This window comes from Lithobates pipiens, unplaced genomic scaffold (assembly GCF_037356315.1).
Source record: "Lithobates pipiens isolate NorthernLeopardFrog02 unplaced genomic scaffold, aLitPip1_a1.2 Scaffold_16, whole genome shotgun sequence".
NCBI lineage: Eukaryota > Metazoa > Chordata > Amphibia > Anura > Ranidae > Lithobates > Lithobates pipiens.
In genome coordinates, this window is record NW_027507748.1 from 481,118,991 (window position 1) to 481,136,885 (window position 17,895).

General features: G+C 43.4%; 1 protein-coding gene across 4 annotated transcripts in view; it reads left to right on the top strand.

Moving 5' to 3' along the window:
• Positions 1 to 17,895, top strand: part of DZIP1 (DAZ interacting zinc finger protein 1) — a 151,245-nt gene that overhangs the window by 108,775 nt on the left and 24,575 nt on the right. For all 4 annotated transcript variants that reach the window (XM_077483032.1, XM_077483033.1, XM_077483034.1 and 1 more), the window contains one exon: positions 4,722 to 4,936. In XM_077483032.1, the coding sequence (XP_077339158.1) occupies positions 4,722 to 4,936 (215 nt within the window). The remainder of the gene's footprint in view (positions 1 to 4,721; positions 4,937 to 17,895) is intronic.

Below are 17,895 nucleotides of genomic sequence, written 5' to 3' on the forward strand. Positions count from 1 at the left end.
TGATGTGACCAAGGCAAAGGCAGAAATAAAGTGAGCTGGAGATCTTTAAGTAGGTGGGACTGACTAGCAGATCCACAATAGCTGATTAACTGTGGAGAGAGATGAGAGCTGGCAATTAGCTGACAGCTGAGCGGGCAGCTCAGGGAAAGAAGGGCTGAGCCAGCCCTGACACCTGGTGCCAATATAATCAGTATAAGACCTGTCCACAACCTCAAACAGTCACACTCCAAACTCCACTATGGTGAAGACCAAAGAGCTGTCGAAGGACACCAGAAACAAAATTGTAGACCTGCACCAGGCTGGGAAGACTCAATCTGCATTAGGCAAGCAGCTTGGTGTGAATAAATCAACTGTGGGAGCAATAGAAAATTATCAATTAGAAAATGGAAGACATACAGTGCCTTTGCGAAAGTATTCGGCCCCCCTTGAACTTTTCAAACTTTTGCCACATTTCAGGCTTCAAACATAAAGATATAAAATTTTAATTTTTTGTGAAGAATCACCAACAAGTGGGACACAATTGTGAAGTGGAACGAAATCTATTGGATATTTTAAACTTTTTTTAGCAAATAAAAAACTGAAAAGTGGTGCGTGCAAAATTATTTGGCCCCTTTACTTTCAGTGCAGCAAACTCACTCCAGAAGTTCAGCGAGGATCTCTGAATGATCCAATGTTGTCCTAAATGACTGATTGTGATAAATAGAATCCACCTGTGTGTAATCAAGTCTCTGTATAAATGCACCTGCTCTGTAAAAGTCTCAGGCCGCGTACACACGGGCGGACTGTTTGCCCAACTTAGTCCGCTGAACAGTGTTTCAGCGGACAATCCGCTCGTGTGTGGGCTTCAGCGGACTGTTTCATCGGACAGTCTGACGAACAAAGTCTTACGGAATTTCCGTAAGACAGTCCGTCCAAACTTGGTTTCAGCGGACAGTCCGCTCGTGTGTAGGCTAGTTCGACAGACTAAGTTTGGCGCATGCTCAGAAAGGATTTACACGGCGAAGGTTGCATTGCAGTGTATTGGACGTCGAATTTCTCGTCCCGTCGTACGTGCCGTTCACGTCATCGCGCACGCTTTCAGCGGACTGTCTGCTCATCGTGTGTGGTCAAGTCCGTTCATGCAAATTTTGAGCGGACTGTTTGTCGGATTGTGTGTACGTGGCCTCAGGGTTCTGTTGAAAGCGCAGAGAGCATCATGAAGACCAAAGAACACACCAGGCAGGTCCGTAATACTGTTGTGGAGAAGTTTAAAGCCGGATTTGTATACAAAAAGATTTCCCAAGCTTTAAACATCCCAAGGAGCACTGTGCAAGCGATCATTTTGAAATGGAAGGAGTATCAGACCACTGCAAATCTACCAAGACCTGGCCGTCCCTCTAAACTTTCAGCTCAGACAAGGAGAAGACTGATCAGAGATGCAGCCAAGAGGCCCATGATCACTCTGATTGAACTGCAGAGAACTACAGCTGAGGTGGGAGAGTCTGTCCATAGGACAACAATCAGTCGTACACTGCACAAATCTGGCCTTTATGGAAGAGTGGCAAGAAGAAAGCCATTTCTCAAAGATATCCATAAAAAGTCTCGTCTAAAGTTTGCCACAAGCCACCTGGGAGACACACCAAACATGTGGAAGAAGGTGCTTTGGTCAGATGAAACCAAAATTGAACTTTTTGCCCACAATGCAAAACGATATGTTTGGCGTAAAAGCAACACAGCTCATCACCCTCAACACACCATCCCCACTGTCAAACATGGTGGTGGCAACATCATGGTTTGGGCCTGCTTTTCTTCAGCAGGGACAGGGAAGATGGTTAAAATTGAGGGGAAGATGGATGCAGCCAAATACAGGACCATTCTGGATGAAAACCTGTTGGAGTCTGCAAAAGATCTGAAACTGGGACGGAGATTTATCTTCCAACAAGACAATGATCCCAAACATACAGCAAAATCTACAAAGGAATGGTTCACAAATAAACGTATCCAGGTGTTAGAATGGCCAAGTCAAAGTCCAGACCTGAATCCAATCGAGAATCTGTGGAAAGAGCTGAAAACTGTTCACAAACGCTCTCCATCCAACCTCACTGAGCTCGAGCTCTTTTGCAAGGAAGAATGAGCAAGAATTTCAGTCTCTCGATGTGCAAAACTGATAGAGATACCCCAAGCGACTTGCAGCTGTAATCGCAGCAAAAGGTGGCTCTACAAAGTATTAATGCAAGGGGGCCGAATAATTTTGCACGCCCCACTTTTAATTTTTTCATTCGTTAAAAAAGTTTCAAAAATCCAATAGATTTCGTTCCACTTCACAATTGTGTCCCACTTGTTGGTGATTCTTCACAAAAAATAAAATTTTTATATCTTTATGTTTGAAACCTGAAATGTGGCAAAAGGTTGAAAAGTTCAAGGGAGCCGAATACTTTCGCAAGGCACTGTACAATACTACTGATAATCTCCCTCGATCTGGGGCTCCACGCAAGATCTCACTCTGTGGGGTCAAAATGATCACAAGAACGGTGAACAAAAATCCCAGAACCACACGGGGGGAACCTAGTGAATGACCTGCAGAGAGCTGGGACCAGCATAACAAAGGCTAGCATCAGTAAAACACTACGCCGCCAGGGACTCAGATCCTGCAGTGCCAGACGTGTCCCCTGCTTAATTAAGCCAGTACATGTCCGAGCCCGTCTGAGGTTTTCTAGAGAGCATTTGGATGATCCAGAAGAGGATTAGGAAAATGTCATATGGTCAGATGAAACCAAAGTAACTGATAGAAACACAACTCGTTGTATTTGGAGGAGAGAGAATGCTGAGTTGCAACCAAAGAACACCATTCCTTCTGTGATGCATGGGGGTGGCAACATCATGCTTTGGGGCTGTTTTTCTGCAAAGGGAACAGGCTGACTGATCCGTGTACAGGAAAGAATGAATGGGGCCATGTGTCTCCAGATCTCAACCCCATAAAAAACCTTTGGAGGGAGTTGAAAGTCCATGTTGCCCAGCGACAGCCCCAAAACATCACTACTCTAGAGGAGATCTGCATAGATGAATGGGCCAACATACCAGCTACAGTGTGTGACAACCTTGTGAAGACTTACAGAAAACTTTGTCCTCTGTCATTGCCAATAAAGGATATATAACAAAGTATTGAGATGAACTTTTGATATTGACCAAATACTTATTTTCCACCATAATTTGCAAATAAATTCTTTCAAAAATCAGACAATGTGATTGTCTGGATTTGTTTCCACATTTTGTCTCTCATAGTTGAGGTATATCTATGATGACAATTACAGGCCTCTCTCATCTTTTTTAAGTGGGAGAACTTTTTTGCCTCACTGTACAGTACACTGTTTGAAATAATTTCACATCCCTTTGGTCCCTAGTGCTTTGTCCAATACCCTGCATGCAGTTTTATATTATATATATATATATATATATATACACTGTTCTTTTGTTCTTTCTGCCTGGAAACAGGAGATTGTCCATAGCAACCCAAAAGTGTCCCTTTACGGCAAAAGTGGTTTTAGACCAGCTAGAAAACAGCCATAGTAAATTAGAACACTTGCAGAATTGAGCATTTTTCGTGGGAAAATTCATATTATTATTATTATATTATTATTTTTTTATAATTATGTATTATACTACTTAATATTAATTTAAGTAGCTTCAATAATAATTTTCATCAATTGGTATTTTATATATTTTTTTCATCTGTATTCAATATTTCATGTAAATGTTTGATCACTTGAGAGATTCATATATCAATTAAGGTTTCCCCCTAGGGGGGATAAAGTACTATCAGCGCAGCTATCTTTCCTTTTCTCCATCTGCGGAGGGGGTTCAGGCTTTCAGCAGTTCACTGAGAGGCTGAGCCAGGTGTAGGTCCAGGGATCTGGGCAGGTTCCAAATCCATGGTCATGATGACACCCGAGCCTGGACCGACTCTGTGACGTCAGCAGAGAGTGGACTTTAGCCCGCTCTTCTTAAAACGAAAACTGCACTCCTGTGATCCATAGGAGAAGTACAGCCAAACAAGCTTTGGCTGTACTTCTCTTTTAAGGAAGAAGTACCCCCTCCCCTTTATTACTAGATCTGTGAATCCCTCTTGGCAGTTTGGCTTTAGGCTACTGTCTTACTCATGTTTTCCGGTGTCTACTGGCTGGATATTCAAGCCTCTTATGATGCTAGCTTTGAGTGTAAGATCTTTTATTTAGCTCTGTTATGTTGTTTATAGTAGGCCTGTTCGCTTTTTGTTTGCTGTGTTGCCTCCCTTCCATTGGACTTCTTTTGGAAGTCCCCATGGTAAAGACTTTCTGTGTCCCTCAATCTATGAGAAAGAAAATTAGATTGTTATACTCACCTTAATATCCTTTTCTTGGAGTTCATTGAGGGAAACAGGTCTTGCCTCTCTTTGTTTATTTTTTCAGTATTGCTTGCTACAAAAGTAGTAGAAGGGGTTATCCTGGGATAGCCTACAGATTTTTTTTTGCCAGTATCCAATCGCACCTGTAGGTGGTAATATAATCCAAAGGTAAAGATTTCCTGAAAAGGATTTTATAGTGAGTACAAAAATCCTATTTTTTTTTGTTTCTATGCATCTACAATATATTTAGCTGATTTAAGCTGAAAGTTAATTTGGGAAAGACTTTGAAAAAACATTTTTACTTTTACATATTCTACCATTTGCTTAAATTTTAACAATATTCTATAATATGTAATTTCAGAACATCTCCATTCAGTTCTAATGATGAGTCTGAATGTAACGACATACCTTTGCCATCTTACAAAAATCCTGACTCTTTGAGAACCAATAGTAAAAGCAATATTGGGTTTGTGGCCAATGAAAGCGAATCAGATGGGAGTTTGTTGGAAGAAGTTAAGCCTCAGCCAGCCTGTAGAAGCAATGGGCTATTCCAAGCTCCACCCAAACCAGCTAGAGGTAAGAAATACTAATCCCAATCCAGCTGACACTGTAAATTCTGCACTGGTTGCACAGTGTTAATAAATACCCTGAATTAATAACCACTAGCTGCCTAAACCACTGACATTTCTCACATGAAAAAATCTGCATTTTTTTTTATTAGATAATTAGCTAGAACCCTGAAACATATATTTTCTGAAACAAATGTTGGTTGTTGCAAAACTGTTATATGGATGATGAATTTTACAGAAAAGCACAATATAATCAATTGTTTGGTAAAATATAAAAGATGATGTTACGCTGAGTAAATAGATACCAAATATGTCACAATTTTAAAATCTGCTATAACTATGGAATGGCGACAAACGACAGTACTTTAAAGATATCCATAGGCGATGCTTTAAAAGCTTTTACAGGTTACCAGTTTAGAGTTACATAGGAGGTCTTATGACATATGCATTCGCTGTTACGTGAGGGGGACGGGGGTGCTTTAAAAAAAAAAAATGTTTTATTTATTTTATTTTATTTAAAAAATGTTTTATCCTTTTCCTTAACTTTTTTTTTAATCAACGTTATTGCCATGACAAAGAATGGACTGCAAGAGATCGGTTTGATCAGATGCTTTTACAAGTTGCTAACAGCTTGTTTACAACAAACTAGAACTGGAAGTGACAAAATCCTTTTCCCTTCCAGTTTTAAAGTTCCTGCTTCATCTCTATGGTCAGCCGCCAGCTTTAGTCCCGGGTTTAAATGTCATAGACATAGATCTGGGGTCAGCAACCCATTGATCGTGATCGACTAGTCGATCCCCACACAGCGACTGGTTGATCGTCACCTCGGCTTGGCGAGCCGACCATCAGATGTGGGACTGTTTATTGCTGCTTCTATAGTTCCGGCAATGTCAGGCAGAGTGATATTACCTGCACTCCGTCCCTCTGTATTCCTGCCTTAGCAGAGAGGCGGGGTACAATGAAACAATGGGGAGTCTGATGTTTGGTAGGGGAGCTGTGGGCGGACCTACCATCCCCTGGGGTGTTTCCAGACAGACTGAGCTGCTTCAGAAGTCTATAGGCTGTTTCCTGCTTTAAAAACAGTCTGCAGGTGACCCATTCAACTGAGGCACCCTGCAACCTTGTGGGGTAGTGGAGATTTTTTTACCTTCATGCATATAATACATTAGGTAAGGTAAAAAATGAGCTTTTTTACTAAAGATTCACTTTAAGTATTCATGTAATGTAAAATAAAGAGAGGGTATACTTTTATCAGTTCCATTTTAGGTAGCTTCAGTTTTTGGAACCTGTCCTTGTCTGCAAATTTTCAGTTCAAGCTTTTAAGGTGCACCCCTTTCTTCAGGGTCCAAGCAGTACTAATACACAAAGTAAAAAATAAAATAAAAAAAAAGATGACCTCTGAGGGAAAAGAAACACACACATACACAGCAATGGTAATTAAACTTGGATAGTTAGTGAGATAAGGGGAGAGGGCTATGGAATGAGTGGGTTGAAAAGTCACAGAATTTAGAGTGGTCATAAAACGGTTGGATAGTAATTAGGAAAACTGAGGCCCACATTTACTTCCTTATATTTTGTGTGAAATAGAATTATTGCTACTTAGTTCAGATGTTTTCCTTTCCTGAGTAGTTTTAAAGTTGCCTTTTGGAAACAAAACATTCATGTCTTCCATATTGTGGTCTGGTTGTGAGAAATTATGTCCAACAGGTGTGCAGAAATCGTCTTCCTTGTGTATCTTAATGGTGTGTCAGTGTAAATTCATTCCTGTTTGTAATTTCTGTCCTATTTCTTAAGTCTGTAACATAATCCTTAGTTGCATTTTTTGCAAGAAAAATAATAGGGATGGCAGGATCTACCACAAAATTAAATGTAAGATATTTTAGATAATGCACATACTCTCATTCACATAATTTTGTGAATGCAGTTCGTGTGAACCAAATCGCATAAACCACAGAATTGGAGAAAAAAGAGTATCTCCAAAAGTAGGTCACTAATGAACACTGGAGTTAGTGCAAAATCAATTTTATTACAAAAATACACTATTTTAATTATTACAGCAACATATAAAAAAAAGGTATTACAAATATCACAAACTCGTTTAAAAACATTGACAACGTTGTCAATACAAAACATACAGAATTTATGTTAAACAACAACTACTTTCTATGTATGGGTAAATATTATCAACAAGTGAGGGGCACGAGCATGGGAGCACCATGGGCTCCCTCGTATGCGTGCCTCCATCTTGGGCTTTGGGAGGAGGAGGTTGTTTATAAGTCCTCGATGTACCTCAGCCACTGTTCTTTGTGGCTGAGGTACATTGATGACGTTTTAATGATATGGGTGGGGTCACCTGAGCAATTGGAGGAATTCATGTCTCAATTAAATCTAAATGACATAAATATTCGCCTGACATTTACATATCATACTGAAACACTTCCCTTCTTGGACTTACAATTAAGGAAACGCATGGAGGAAATAGTAACCAGTACGTTCCGTAAGGAGACGGTTGCAAGCACCCTCCTGGCCCAGAGCCAACACCCACAACCCCTCATTGACGGTATCCCGACAGGACAGTTTCTTCGCATTAGAAGAAACTGCTCTGAGGATGAACAATTTCAGAGTGAGGCACGTGACCTGTATCAACGATTTAGACAAAGAGGGCATTCTCATAATGTTCTCAAAAAAGCTAAAAGTAGCTGGCAATGGGCGGAGTGTGGGACGTGAGGACGTAGCGTCCGCCCAGGGGGAGGGGCTAGCCAGCACTAACCGCGGCGTGCGAGCAAGCTCCGACCTGGGTAAACGTGGGCTCCCCCCTGCTGTAGCTCTGTGACGCGCGGACATGTGTGGCCTTGTATCCTAGCCGCCCGCGGATGGATAGCGGTTCAAGCGGGCTGGAGAGTGACATCGAGCAGCCAGCAGCCCCCCTCCGCTGAGAAGAGGTTGGACTGAATTTTCTACAAGACTGTGTGGTGCTGGAGGAATCTGGGCATCCAGGCAAAAGGACGGTAACATGTATTTTCCAAAATGCTTTATTTGTAATACTCAGAGAATTGCCCAATAAGGTTATGTTGCATTGGATTTTTTGTGTATATATACATGGGGATTCCTTATTATGGAAGATGAGTTTACATATATTGTGCGGATGGACGTCCCTGGGAAAGGTTGTACCTATGGCTGGAAGATATCTCTAAACAGGAAGAATTCCAGCCAGATAATAATGTGGTAACATTTTAAAGTGCCAGGCTGGAAATATTTTGAGAAAAGACCATAAGGATATGCTGCAGTAGATTTCTCTTTCACACATAGAAAAGTACTGGTTAATGGTAAATGATGGAACACTTTGAAGTGCTGTGTTGGTAATATTTAGAGAAACATCAACAGGTTACGCCGCTGAGGAACTATCTCATATACATGTATGGGGATCCCCAGGCATATAAGTTGAATTTTATTAAGGAGGTCCAAATTTCTGGTAGGAGGGCACTATGAGAATGAATCTAGCCAGATAACGTTGTAACATTCCAAAGCGCTTGTGTGTAATACTCAGAGAAAAGTCAAATAAGGCCAGGTGGCACTGGAACCATATAATACACATGCTTGGGAATTCGCACAATGATGTAACAATATAAAGTGCTTTGCCTGTAATATCCAGAGAAACGCTACAAGGTCACGTCGTTTTGGAGCTACTGTCTATATTTGTATGGGAGCTCTTTTGCATGGAAAGCTAAGTGGATAAAAATTGTTTCAGAATGACATCTCTGGGAAAAGGGTGTAAAGTTCGGTGGGAAGGTATCCCCATGTGGGCATATATGTAACTGTATAATAGACCCATTTTTTTATATTTGGAGGAATGATTTCATCAGATATTAAACATATAAATTGTACAGGGCAACTGCAGGGAAAATTAAGATAGGTGGGCAACATCCTATGTGGCACTAGGTCAGTATATATTATCGTACACAGCAATTTTTCCCCTGGTCCCAAAGCTGAGGTAATAAGCCTCCCGGAGGTTGGGGTTTGCTGATTAGGGGGGGAGATGCCCCGTGATTAAAAGGACTATATGACTGGGTGGGCATCCAAGATAAGGTGTAGAAAGACAGGGAGTATGTCAACGGCCTCCCTAGTTTCATAAATGTAATAATATAAATAGGGGTGAATAAATCGCCCCTGCGACACTGAGAGCAAAAGATCGCAATCCTCCCGACAAGAGAAATCTGTCATAAGCGAAGACCAAATTAGTTGCAAAGTACTTTTCTGTCCTGGTAATAGGAAGGAAGAGGAACGGACCCAGGGAGAAGTGGGAAACTCGGTCCCCAGGAAGTAATAAGACTAAGAGGCGTGTAAGCAGGCAAACAGAAAAAACTGCGGAAACATAAAAAACGACCCGAGAAGGACACCATGAGTAAATCGGCAAATAAAGCCACTAAAAGTGGGGCCTCGAGGACCCCAAAGGAGAAAGGATTGTATAGTACGATCCAACAATATATGACCCAAGGAGTAAGCCCTAAAAACCCTGGAGCAGGCAAGAAACAGCAGCTTATGCAAGAAAAGAGAAAAGGCTTGGAAAAATATAAAGAGGGAATGGCCCACCAATCTAGAGACGATATAGCCACAGACAGTGAAATGGAAAGTAGTAAAGTAGATGAATCAAGGATAGAAGATCACCCCCCCCCCCCCCCCCCCCCACAAAAGGAGAAATGCTGGAGATGTTGCTGAGACTCGAAAATGTGATTAAAGCAGATATCAAGGGGCTCCGGGAGGACCTGGGAGGCCTGTTAGAGAGAGTAGAGGCCACTGAGAACCGTATGGATCAACAGGCCCAGGAAATATGTAAAGTCAAGGAGCAAGTAAAAGAAATACAACTAATACAGAGGGAAATCATGTACAAGTTGGAATATCAGAAGAACTGGAGCAGAAGGACAAATTTAAGGATCTGGTCCGGAGATAAAAGGTCAAGACCTGAGGAAAATTTCCAAAAGCATTTTTTCCCCCTGCTGGGGCGAAGAGATGGTAGGCCTCCCAAAAATCGATAGGATACATAGAATAGGGAAAGTAAGACACTTAGATACAAAAAGACCTCGGGACATAATTGTAAGACTCACCTTTTTCAAAGAAAAATTAGCACTTTGGAAAAAGCTAAGGGGGAGGACCCCCTTACAGTATAATGGATGGGATTTGCAAATTTTCTCAGATATATCAGCCGAGACGCTAGCAAGGAGGCGGCTTTTGAAACCGCTGTTGGCGGAGATATGTGCCCAGAATGTAAAATATAATTGGGGTTTCCCGGCATGTTTAGTGGGGGTTAAAGATGGTAAAATGGCGAGGCTGAGATTCCCGGAAGATCTGACAGATTTCTGTAACAAATTAGATTTGCGCATACCTGATCTCCCAGGGTGGATGGGAGAAGTTAGGGATCAACACAGTCTGCAGGAGTCACTAGTTCGAATTTGGTAGAAGGGAAGCGGCGGGGGGGGGGGGGGAGGCGGTTGGGGGGGCGCAGGAGACCACAGGGGATACAGGTCAGGTATCCTCACACCTTCCCCCCTAATGGAGGAGGTGGGAAGAGGCACGGGTTAAGGAGCCCCAGGCCCCAAAACAAGTTGATTGGGAGATGGTATGGGCTTACACGACCATCAACCAAGCAAGGGCCGAGATTGGGCCGCAGGGAGCGGGGGGGGGGGTGAGGGGGAGACGGGAGGTGAGGCGGGGGTGGGGGGGAGAGGGGGCGGGAGGGGAAAGGGATTAATAGTAGACCACCCGAGCAATGCAGTAAAGCACCTGGGTGTGGGAGGAAATGCGTTAAAAAAATAAAAAAAAATAAAAAAATAAAAGTAGGGCACAAAACAAGAAACGGGAGGACCTCCTGATTAAATCATAAAAAAACAGTCATCACAGATAGCAGACACAGGGCAAAGTTATCTTAGGATTATCACTCGATTTGGCTCCCAGTGGGCAGAGGTCCAGGGAATCTTGGTTAAGAACTGGCATATAGCCTTGCATTTTTTGCAAGGCTTGGTTCCTTTATTTGTGACATCATAATCAGCATGAAGTTTCCTGCTAATTATTTTTATGTCTGAGGTTAGGTGGTTGCCTAAAAGCCAGCATTAGGGGTTTGGAATATATCTGTCATGGTTATGCAGTGATCTTCCTGTGTTTGCTTACCTTCCCTCATGTCTTCAGACTAAGAGGTCAGCCACTTCCACCTGGTGGTTTTTATAACCTCTCCTCTAAGCATGGCTCCACCCCAGGCCCTATCAGGGAGCCCTATATTAACCTGTGCACTGCAGGCCATCAGTGCTGATCAACCATTGTGTATTCCTTTGTGTGTTAGCTTCCTGTTTCCTGCCGTGTGCTCTGCTTCTGTTTTCCGTTACCGTCTTTGGCATGTCTTGACTATCCCTGTTTGCCTGTGATCCTGACCTTTTGGCGTATACCCGACTATTCTTGTCTGCTTGTGGCCCCGACCTTGGCTTTGTCCCTCACCATCCCTATCCTCCTGTTGCCTACTGTGGGTGGGAGCTGGGGGGCCCTGGGGGTCGTGACCTGGAGCCAGTTGCAGCCAAGTCCATCCTCACCACTAGAGGCGCTGGTGAACACCTGCTGGCTCTTAGACTCCGCGCCCCAGGGAATCTTATGCTCTAACCCCAGTGGGATCTGTCCCCCGTCTGCAGCAGTCAGCCGTAGGGTCCACAACCTTGCGGTGCACTCCTGATCCCTACAGTGTGCACCTGTCACGTCGCCTCAAGGTGACCTGACAGTTTGATCAGCCATGGACCCGGCTGACGCACCGCTTCCTGCAGATGATCCATTGCAGAGCTTAGTTCGGCGACTTGAGACCCAAGAATCGCATCAGATCCAGGTGATGCGATTCCTTCAGGATTTGGCATCCCGTGTTAAACAGGTTCAAGCCTCATTAGGACCCCCGGTTCAACAACCTCAACCGATATCTGCCGCTGCACCTATCGCATCAGTCGCAGCCACACATTCATTACAACTACCAGCTCTGGTCCGTTTCTCTGGGGACTTCAAGGCTTGCAGGGGGTTCCTTAGCCAGTGCACTATTCATTTTGAACTTCAGCCCCAAAACTTCCTGTCCGATCGGGCAAAAGTCGCATATATCATATCCCTCCTGTCCGGCGAGGCGTTAGCTTGGGCCGCCCCTCTGTGGGAACTGAATGATCCAGTGGTTTCTAGCCTGTTTGATTTCTTGAAACTTTTTCGGAATATCTTCGAGGAACCGGGTCGTGTCTCCCCAGCGGCTAGCGCTCTTTTACGTCTCCGTCAAGAGTCTGCGTCTGTGGGACAGTATGCCCTTCAGTTCTGTATCCTCACAGCTGAATTGAGCTGGAATAATGAGGTCCTAGTTGCAACCTTTTTACATGGCCTCTCTGATAGAGTGAAGGATGAATTAGCAGGAAGATCCCTTCCTGCTGATCTGGACAGTGTCATCACCTTGTGTAACCAGATCGATATTCGCCTTCAGGAGAGGGCCCTGGAAAAAAGACGCCAGCACTCCCCGTTCTTTAGGCAGTCTGAGCCCCCAGTCCCTTCTCTTCGATCCGAGGAGCAACCCCTGCCTGCTGAGAAACCTATGCAGTTGGGCCGGACAAAATTATCTCCCGAAGAACGTGCTAGGCGCAGAACTCTGGGCCTATGCCTCTATTGTGGGGCGAAAGGTCATTTCCGTGATACTTGTTCTCTTCGTCCGGGAAAACGCTCAGGGCTAATACATCTGGAAGGTGGACTATTACACCCTGAAATATCACCTTCACCTTCTCGTCTTCTCCTTTCCGTGTTGCTTCATGTCGGTGCTTCCTCTCGTTCGGTCTCAGCATATCTGGATTCCGAAGCCGCTGCCAATTTCATGGATTGGGAAACTGCATCCTCCATGAGACTTACCCTTTTGCCCCTTACAACGACATTGGTGGTCTTGGCGATTGATGGCACTGTTCTCCCAGGGGGCCCTATCCGCTTCCAAACTCTTCCTGTTAAGATGTCAGTAGGGACACTCCACCAGGAGTGGATATCCTTCCTTGTCTTACCTAAGGCTTCATCTCCTATCATATTAGGTCTTCCTTGGTTATGGCTCCATTCTCCACACGTCGACTGGTCTGCTGGTCAGATCCTGGCTTGGGGTTCCTCCTGTTCCTCTTCCTGCTTACTCAAGGGTACCCCAAAAGAGAAACTTCCTGTTACCACCATCCCAGTATCTTCTGCTATTCCCACTGTATATAGCGATCTCTGGGACGCGTCCTGCAATAGTTGGACTGATGCACTCTCTAGGTCATGTGGTACTCTGGATGAGGAGCCCACCTATGAACCTGAGTCGATCATTCACTCCAGTTTGCATGACCATTTACCTTTTGTCTGTCCCTAATCTCCCTTGGACGCACAGCCAGGCTAACTTGTCTGCAAGTTCCACAGTTGCTATGCCCTGTGATGCGATTAAGATGGTCGCTACACCTGACAATACTATTCAGTCGACCTCTGCACCAGTTATGCCAGTCCAGCCCATGCCCAATGAGCTTCCTGCTTCTTGTTCAGCACCTTCAGTGACCTGGCCTCACCCTACTGCTACTATGTCCTTTAAAACCTGTTTAAGAGGCTCAATCCATCCTTTGGATAGAATACCTCATTCGGCCAGGAGGGGTTTTCAATCTTTTTCTCAGGGTTCTCTGCATTTTGTTTGTGTTGCAGCTATCCAGCTTGACTCTTGTGACATGTCACTTTCTAACCAACCTGACTTCAGGGATCCACTGACCTCTGCCCAGTCTGGTGGTCCTGTTATGGATGCCCAGCTCATCTTTAAGGGTGTGGGGGACTATGCTCAGACTCCTGATCTTCTCATGCCCTTACCCATTCCTAAAAAGCCTTTAGTCCTCAAGTCCTCTCGTCCTCTCCCTACCTCTGTTTCGGTCTCTGAGGATAATCTAAAATACGAGGTTAGTCAAGTTTTGGATTCCCGGCTCCGTAAAGGCATTCTTCAGTACCTCGTACTTTGGAAAGGGTTGGGTCCTGAGGAGAGGTCTTGGATCACTGCATCTGATGTCTTTGCTCCCTGTCTGTTAAGGAGGTTCCATCTGGAGTTTCCCTTTAAGCCTGGACCCAGGCGGGGCAGGGGGAGGCCTCGTAAGAGGGAGGGTACTGTCATGGTTATGCAGTGATCTTCCTGTGTTTGCTTACCTTCCCTCATGTCTTCAGACTAAGAGGTCAGCCACTTCCACCTGGTGGTTTTTATAACCTCTCCTCTAAGCATGGCTCCACCCCAGGCCCTATCAGGGAGCCCTATATTAACCTGTGCACTGCAGGCCATCAGTGCTGATCAACCATTGTGTATTCCTTTGTGTGTTAGCTTCCTGTTTCCTGTCGTGTGCTCTGCTTCTGTTTTCCGTTACCGTCTTTGGCATGTCTTGACTATCCCTGTTTTCCTGTGATCCTGACCTTTTGGCGTGTACCCGACTATTCTTGTCTGCTTGTGGCCCCGACCCTGGCTTTGTCCCTCACCATCCCTATCCTCCTGTTGCCTACTGTGGGTCTGAACTGGGGGACCCTGGGGGTCGTGACCTGGAGCCAGTTGCAGCCAAGTCCATCCTCACCACTAGAGGTGCTGGTGAACACCTGCTGGCTCTTAGACTCCGCGCCCCAGGGAATCTTACGCTCTAACCCCAGTGGGATCTGTCCCCCATCTGCAGCAGTCAGCCGTAGGGTCCACAACCTTGCGGTGCACTCCTGATCCCTACGGTGTGCACCTGTCACCTCGCCTCAAGGTGACCTGACAATATCTTTCTGAGTTTCATCTTCTGTTATGATGGGTTGAAATTCTTTGATTACCTTTAATATCCCTTCTGGTGCTGGATTATATGTGGTTACTAGAGGTACAGAGTTATTTTTTTTCTCTTAGTATTGGAGATTTTCTCTTTGGGTTTTTAGGGCCCTCTTTATGCTTGTATTGATGTTTTTGTCCTGTTAACCTTTCTTATGGAAGAATTCTGCTAGTATTCAGAGATGTTTATTTCTGTCCTCTGGGTCTGAGCATATTCAGTGGTATCTGATGGCCTGACTGTGTATGATGGACCTTTTGGTGTGTTGGGGGTGGAAGTTGGAACTGGGGCGATAGCTGCGTCTACCAGTGGGTTTCATGTATATTGAAGTGTGCAGCTTGTCATACCTGATCTATACTGTGGTGTCTAAGAGATTGTCATAATTTGCTTGAATAGTGCATTTTAGTTTGATTCATGGGTGAAATGTGTTGATCAATGAGTAAGTCTTTTTTTAATATCTTCATCTACTATTCATGTGATGAAAATATCATCAATATAGCGATAGTATCTATGTGGCTTTTGTTGTATGGTGTTAAATAATTTATCTTCCAGGTCAGCCATAAATAAGTTTGCATATTGTGATGTAATTTTACTTCCCATAGCGGTGCCCATACACCGAAGATGTCATTTTTGAAAGTGAAGTAGTTGTGTGTTAGAATGCATTCAATAAACTGTGTAACATTCTCAATACTGTGTTTGTGGTTTGGTGAGGATGATAAAAATCTGTGACATGCAGCCATCCCCTCCTTATGAGGGATGTTACTGTACAGAGATTCTACATCCATAGTGACTAGAAGTGTGTTTTGTGGTAGTTGCTGTATATTTAAAAAAAACAATATAAATAAAGATTAGCACTGAATGTCCTCTTTAAATATTGTAGCAGCGCTTTCCGTCCACATTCAAGTGAAAACAGATTCCCATCAAAACTCAATAAGAAAACACGACTGTATAGTGGCAGAGTAGAGGTATTAAAAGGTCCTTGTTCTGAAGAAAAACTTCCACCAAAATTCACCTGCCACGTGTGGCATAAGATTCCCCTTTGGGGATGCACACACCAGAGAACCTGTATTAATATGCCTTCAAAGAAATCACTCCTTTGCTCCTCTCTTTGTCCACTAGATGTCAGTGTTAAATTGACTAGGGAAGATATAAGTGGAAGTCATGCTGGTCATAAGTATGTAGTCCTGGCAGTTCTACTGCATCCCACAGACTCCGCGCATGATCCAGGTAGCTGGGAAAGTTTCTGGTGTGATGTTATGCTGAATAGCTGTACATTCAGCAAAACCAGGAAGTAGTCAGCTCCATAGAATTGACTACTATGGAGCAAAGGGGAATCTTATGCCACACATGGTGAATTTTGGTGGAAGTTTTTCTTCAGATCACAAGGACCTTTTAATACCTCTACTCTGCCACTATACAGTCGTGTTTTCTTATTGAGTTTTGATGGGAATCTGTTTTCACTTGGATTTGGATGGAAAGCGCTGCTACAATATTTAAAGAGGACATTCAGTGCTAATCTTGGGGCTCATTTAGGACACTGGCTTTTCTATAGTTGCTGTATATTGTTGATCTTTTTCGGACAATCAAGTTGTATCTTGCAGGAAATTATTTTTTCTACAAGGCATGAGATTTATTTGTTGTTCAACCTCTCCTGAACGATTTAACTTGACAGCTAGAAACCGGCGTCCAAAAACGACCGTTGGTGTGTTCATAACTGAACGGGTCTGCGTGGAATTCCTGGCTTGTCGATCTTCAGCAGCATGTAGAAGTCCCTAATTTCTGGATTATTCAGAATCGCACTGATAAGTTCTGAATGTAGGTGGGTTGGTAATGTTTTAATGAGAACTTTTAATTCTAAATTTGAATATATTTTGAGGCAAGTGGACTTTCTTGGTACCATCAAGCACATTACAACACATTGGAAGTTGAAAGCAAAAAAATGTTATTACAAATTTTATCAAAAGAATTGCTCCAGTAGCTCCCTCATGGCTAAACTATTTTTCCCATAATAAAGGATTCCAGCAACATATTGGTGTTAATACATAATAGCAACAAATACATAGTCAGACAAACTCAACACGTTTTGCGGATTGTCTGCTTCTTCAGGAGTATTAGAGGGAGTGGAATTTCTGCAAAAAATCAAAAGTTAAACAATAACGGTAATACTAATATATGAATCAAAATGTCACTACAATTGCAATTGTTTTGGATGGACCAGAACCAAGGTATTTTTTATATCTGCCCCTGATAAAATTGATTTTGATATATGAAGTGTACACTTCTGGAAATAATCTCCCCTGAGACAGACTCACAGCTCAGTGTGAAGTTACTTCGGTAATTTTTATTTCCTCTTTTCACAGCTTTTATACATTCTTGTCAGACAAAAAACAAGGCATCTGCAAAACATATTATTGTGACAATGTATGAGCTTTTAGCCGATTTAGCAAGTTTAGCAATTATTCATAGCTATATTGTGTATCTTGCTAACTCCTCTTTCGAGACATTGGATGTTGATGTCATGTCTGTCTTGGGTGAGTCTTTTTATAACTCTTTGTGGTTCAGCTTTAAAATAGAGGGGTGGTGGGGGGGCTAGCAGCTATCTGAAGTAGAGTTAAGGTTAAAAAGCTAAGCAATTACATAATATTACATATTGAAATAGGCATTTTACCTGATACCTTAATACCTTATGTGATAACTTTATGTGATACCTTAATCACATCCATTACAGTTCCCCCCTTAAAATGTCTATTTTAAATCTGTCCCTTACACTAAAATCCTACTCACTTGACCTATTCTCTTCAGCAACTCTTTTGGACTGTATATAGATGAAGGCAGTGACTAACTCTTTACCCCCCCCCCCCCCCCCCGATACAGCCTGGAGAAGGACAGTCAGGTGATGTCTGTCCCTATAACCCTATGGTATTACATCTCGGGGAGGGAGTGTCTGTAATGGAGTGCATTTCATAATCTTCATCTGGTAATTCCTGGTTCTAAAATGTGGGAGTAGATTGGTCGACAGCTTTTTCTACACACTTTTTAAAACGGGGAGAATACAGCAGACCATGACAGCCAAAGTCACTAAAATTATCAGGATCGTTGTTCCTATCTGTGTTAATAATCCCTACCACCCCCTTTGAACCAGGTG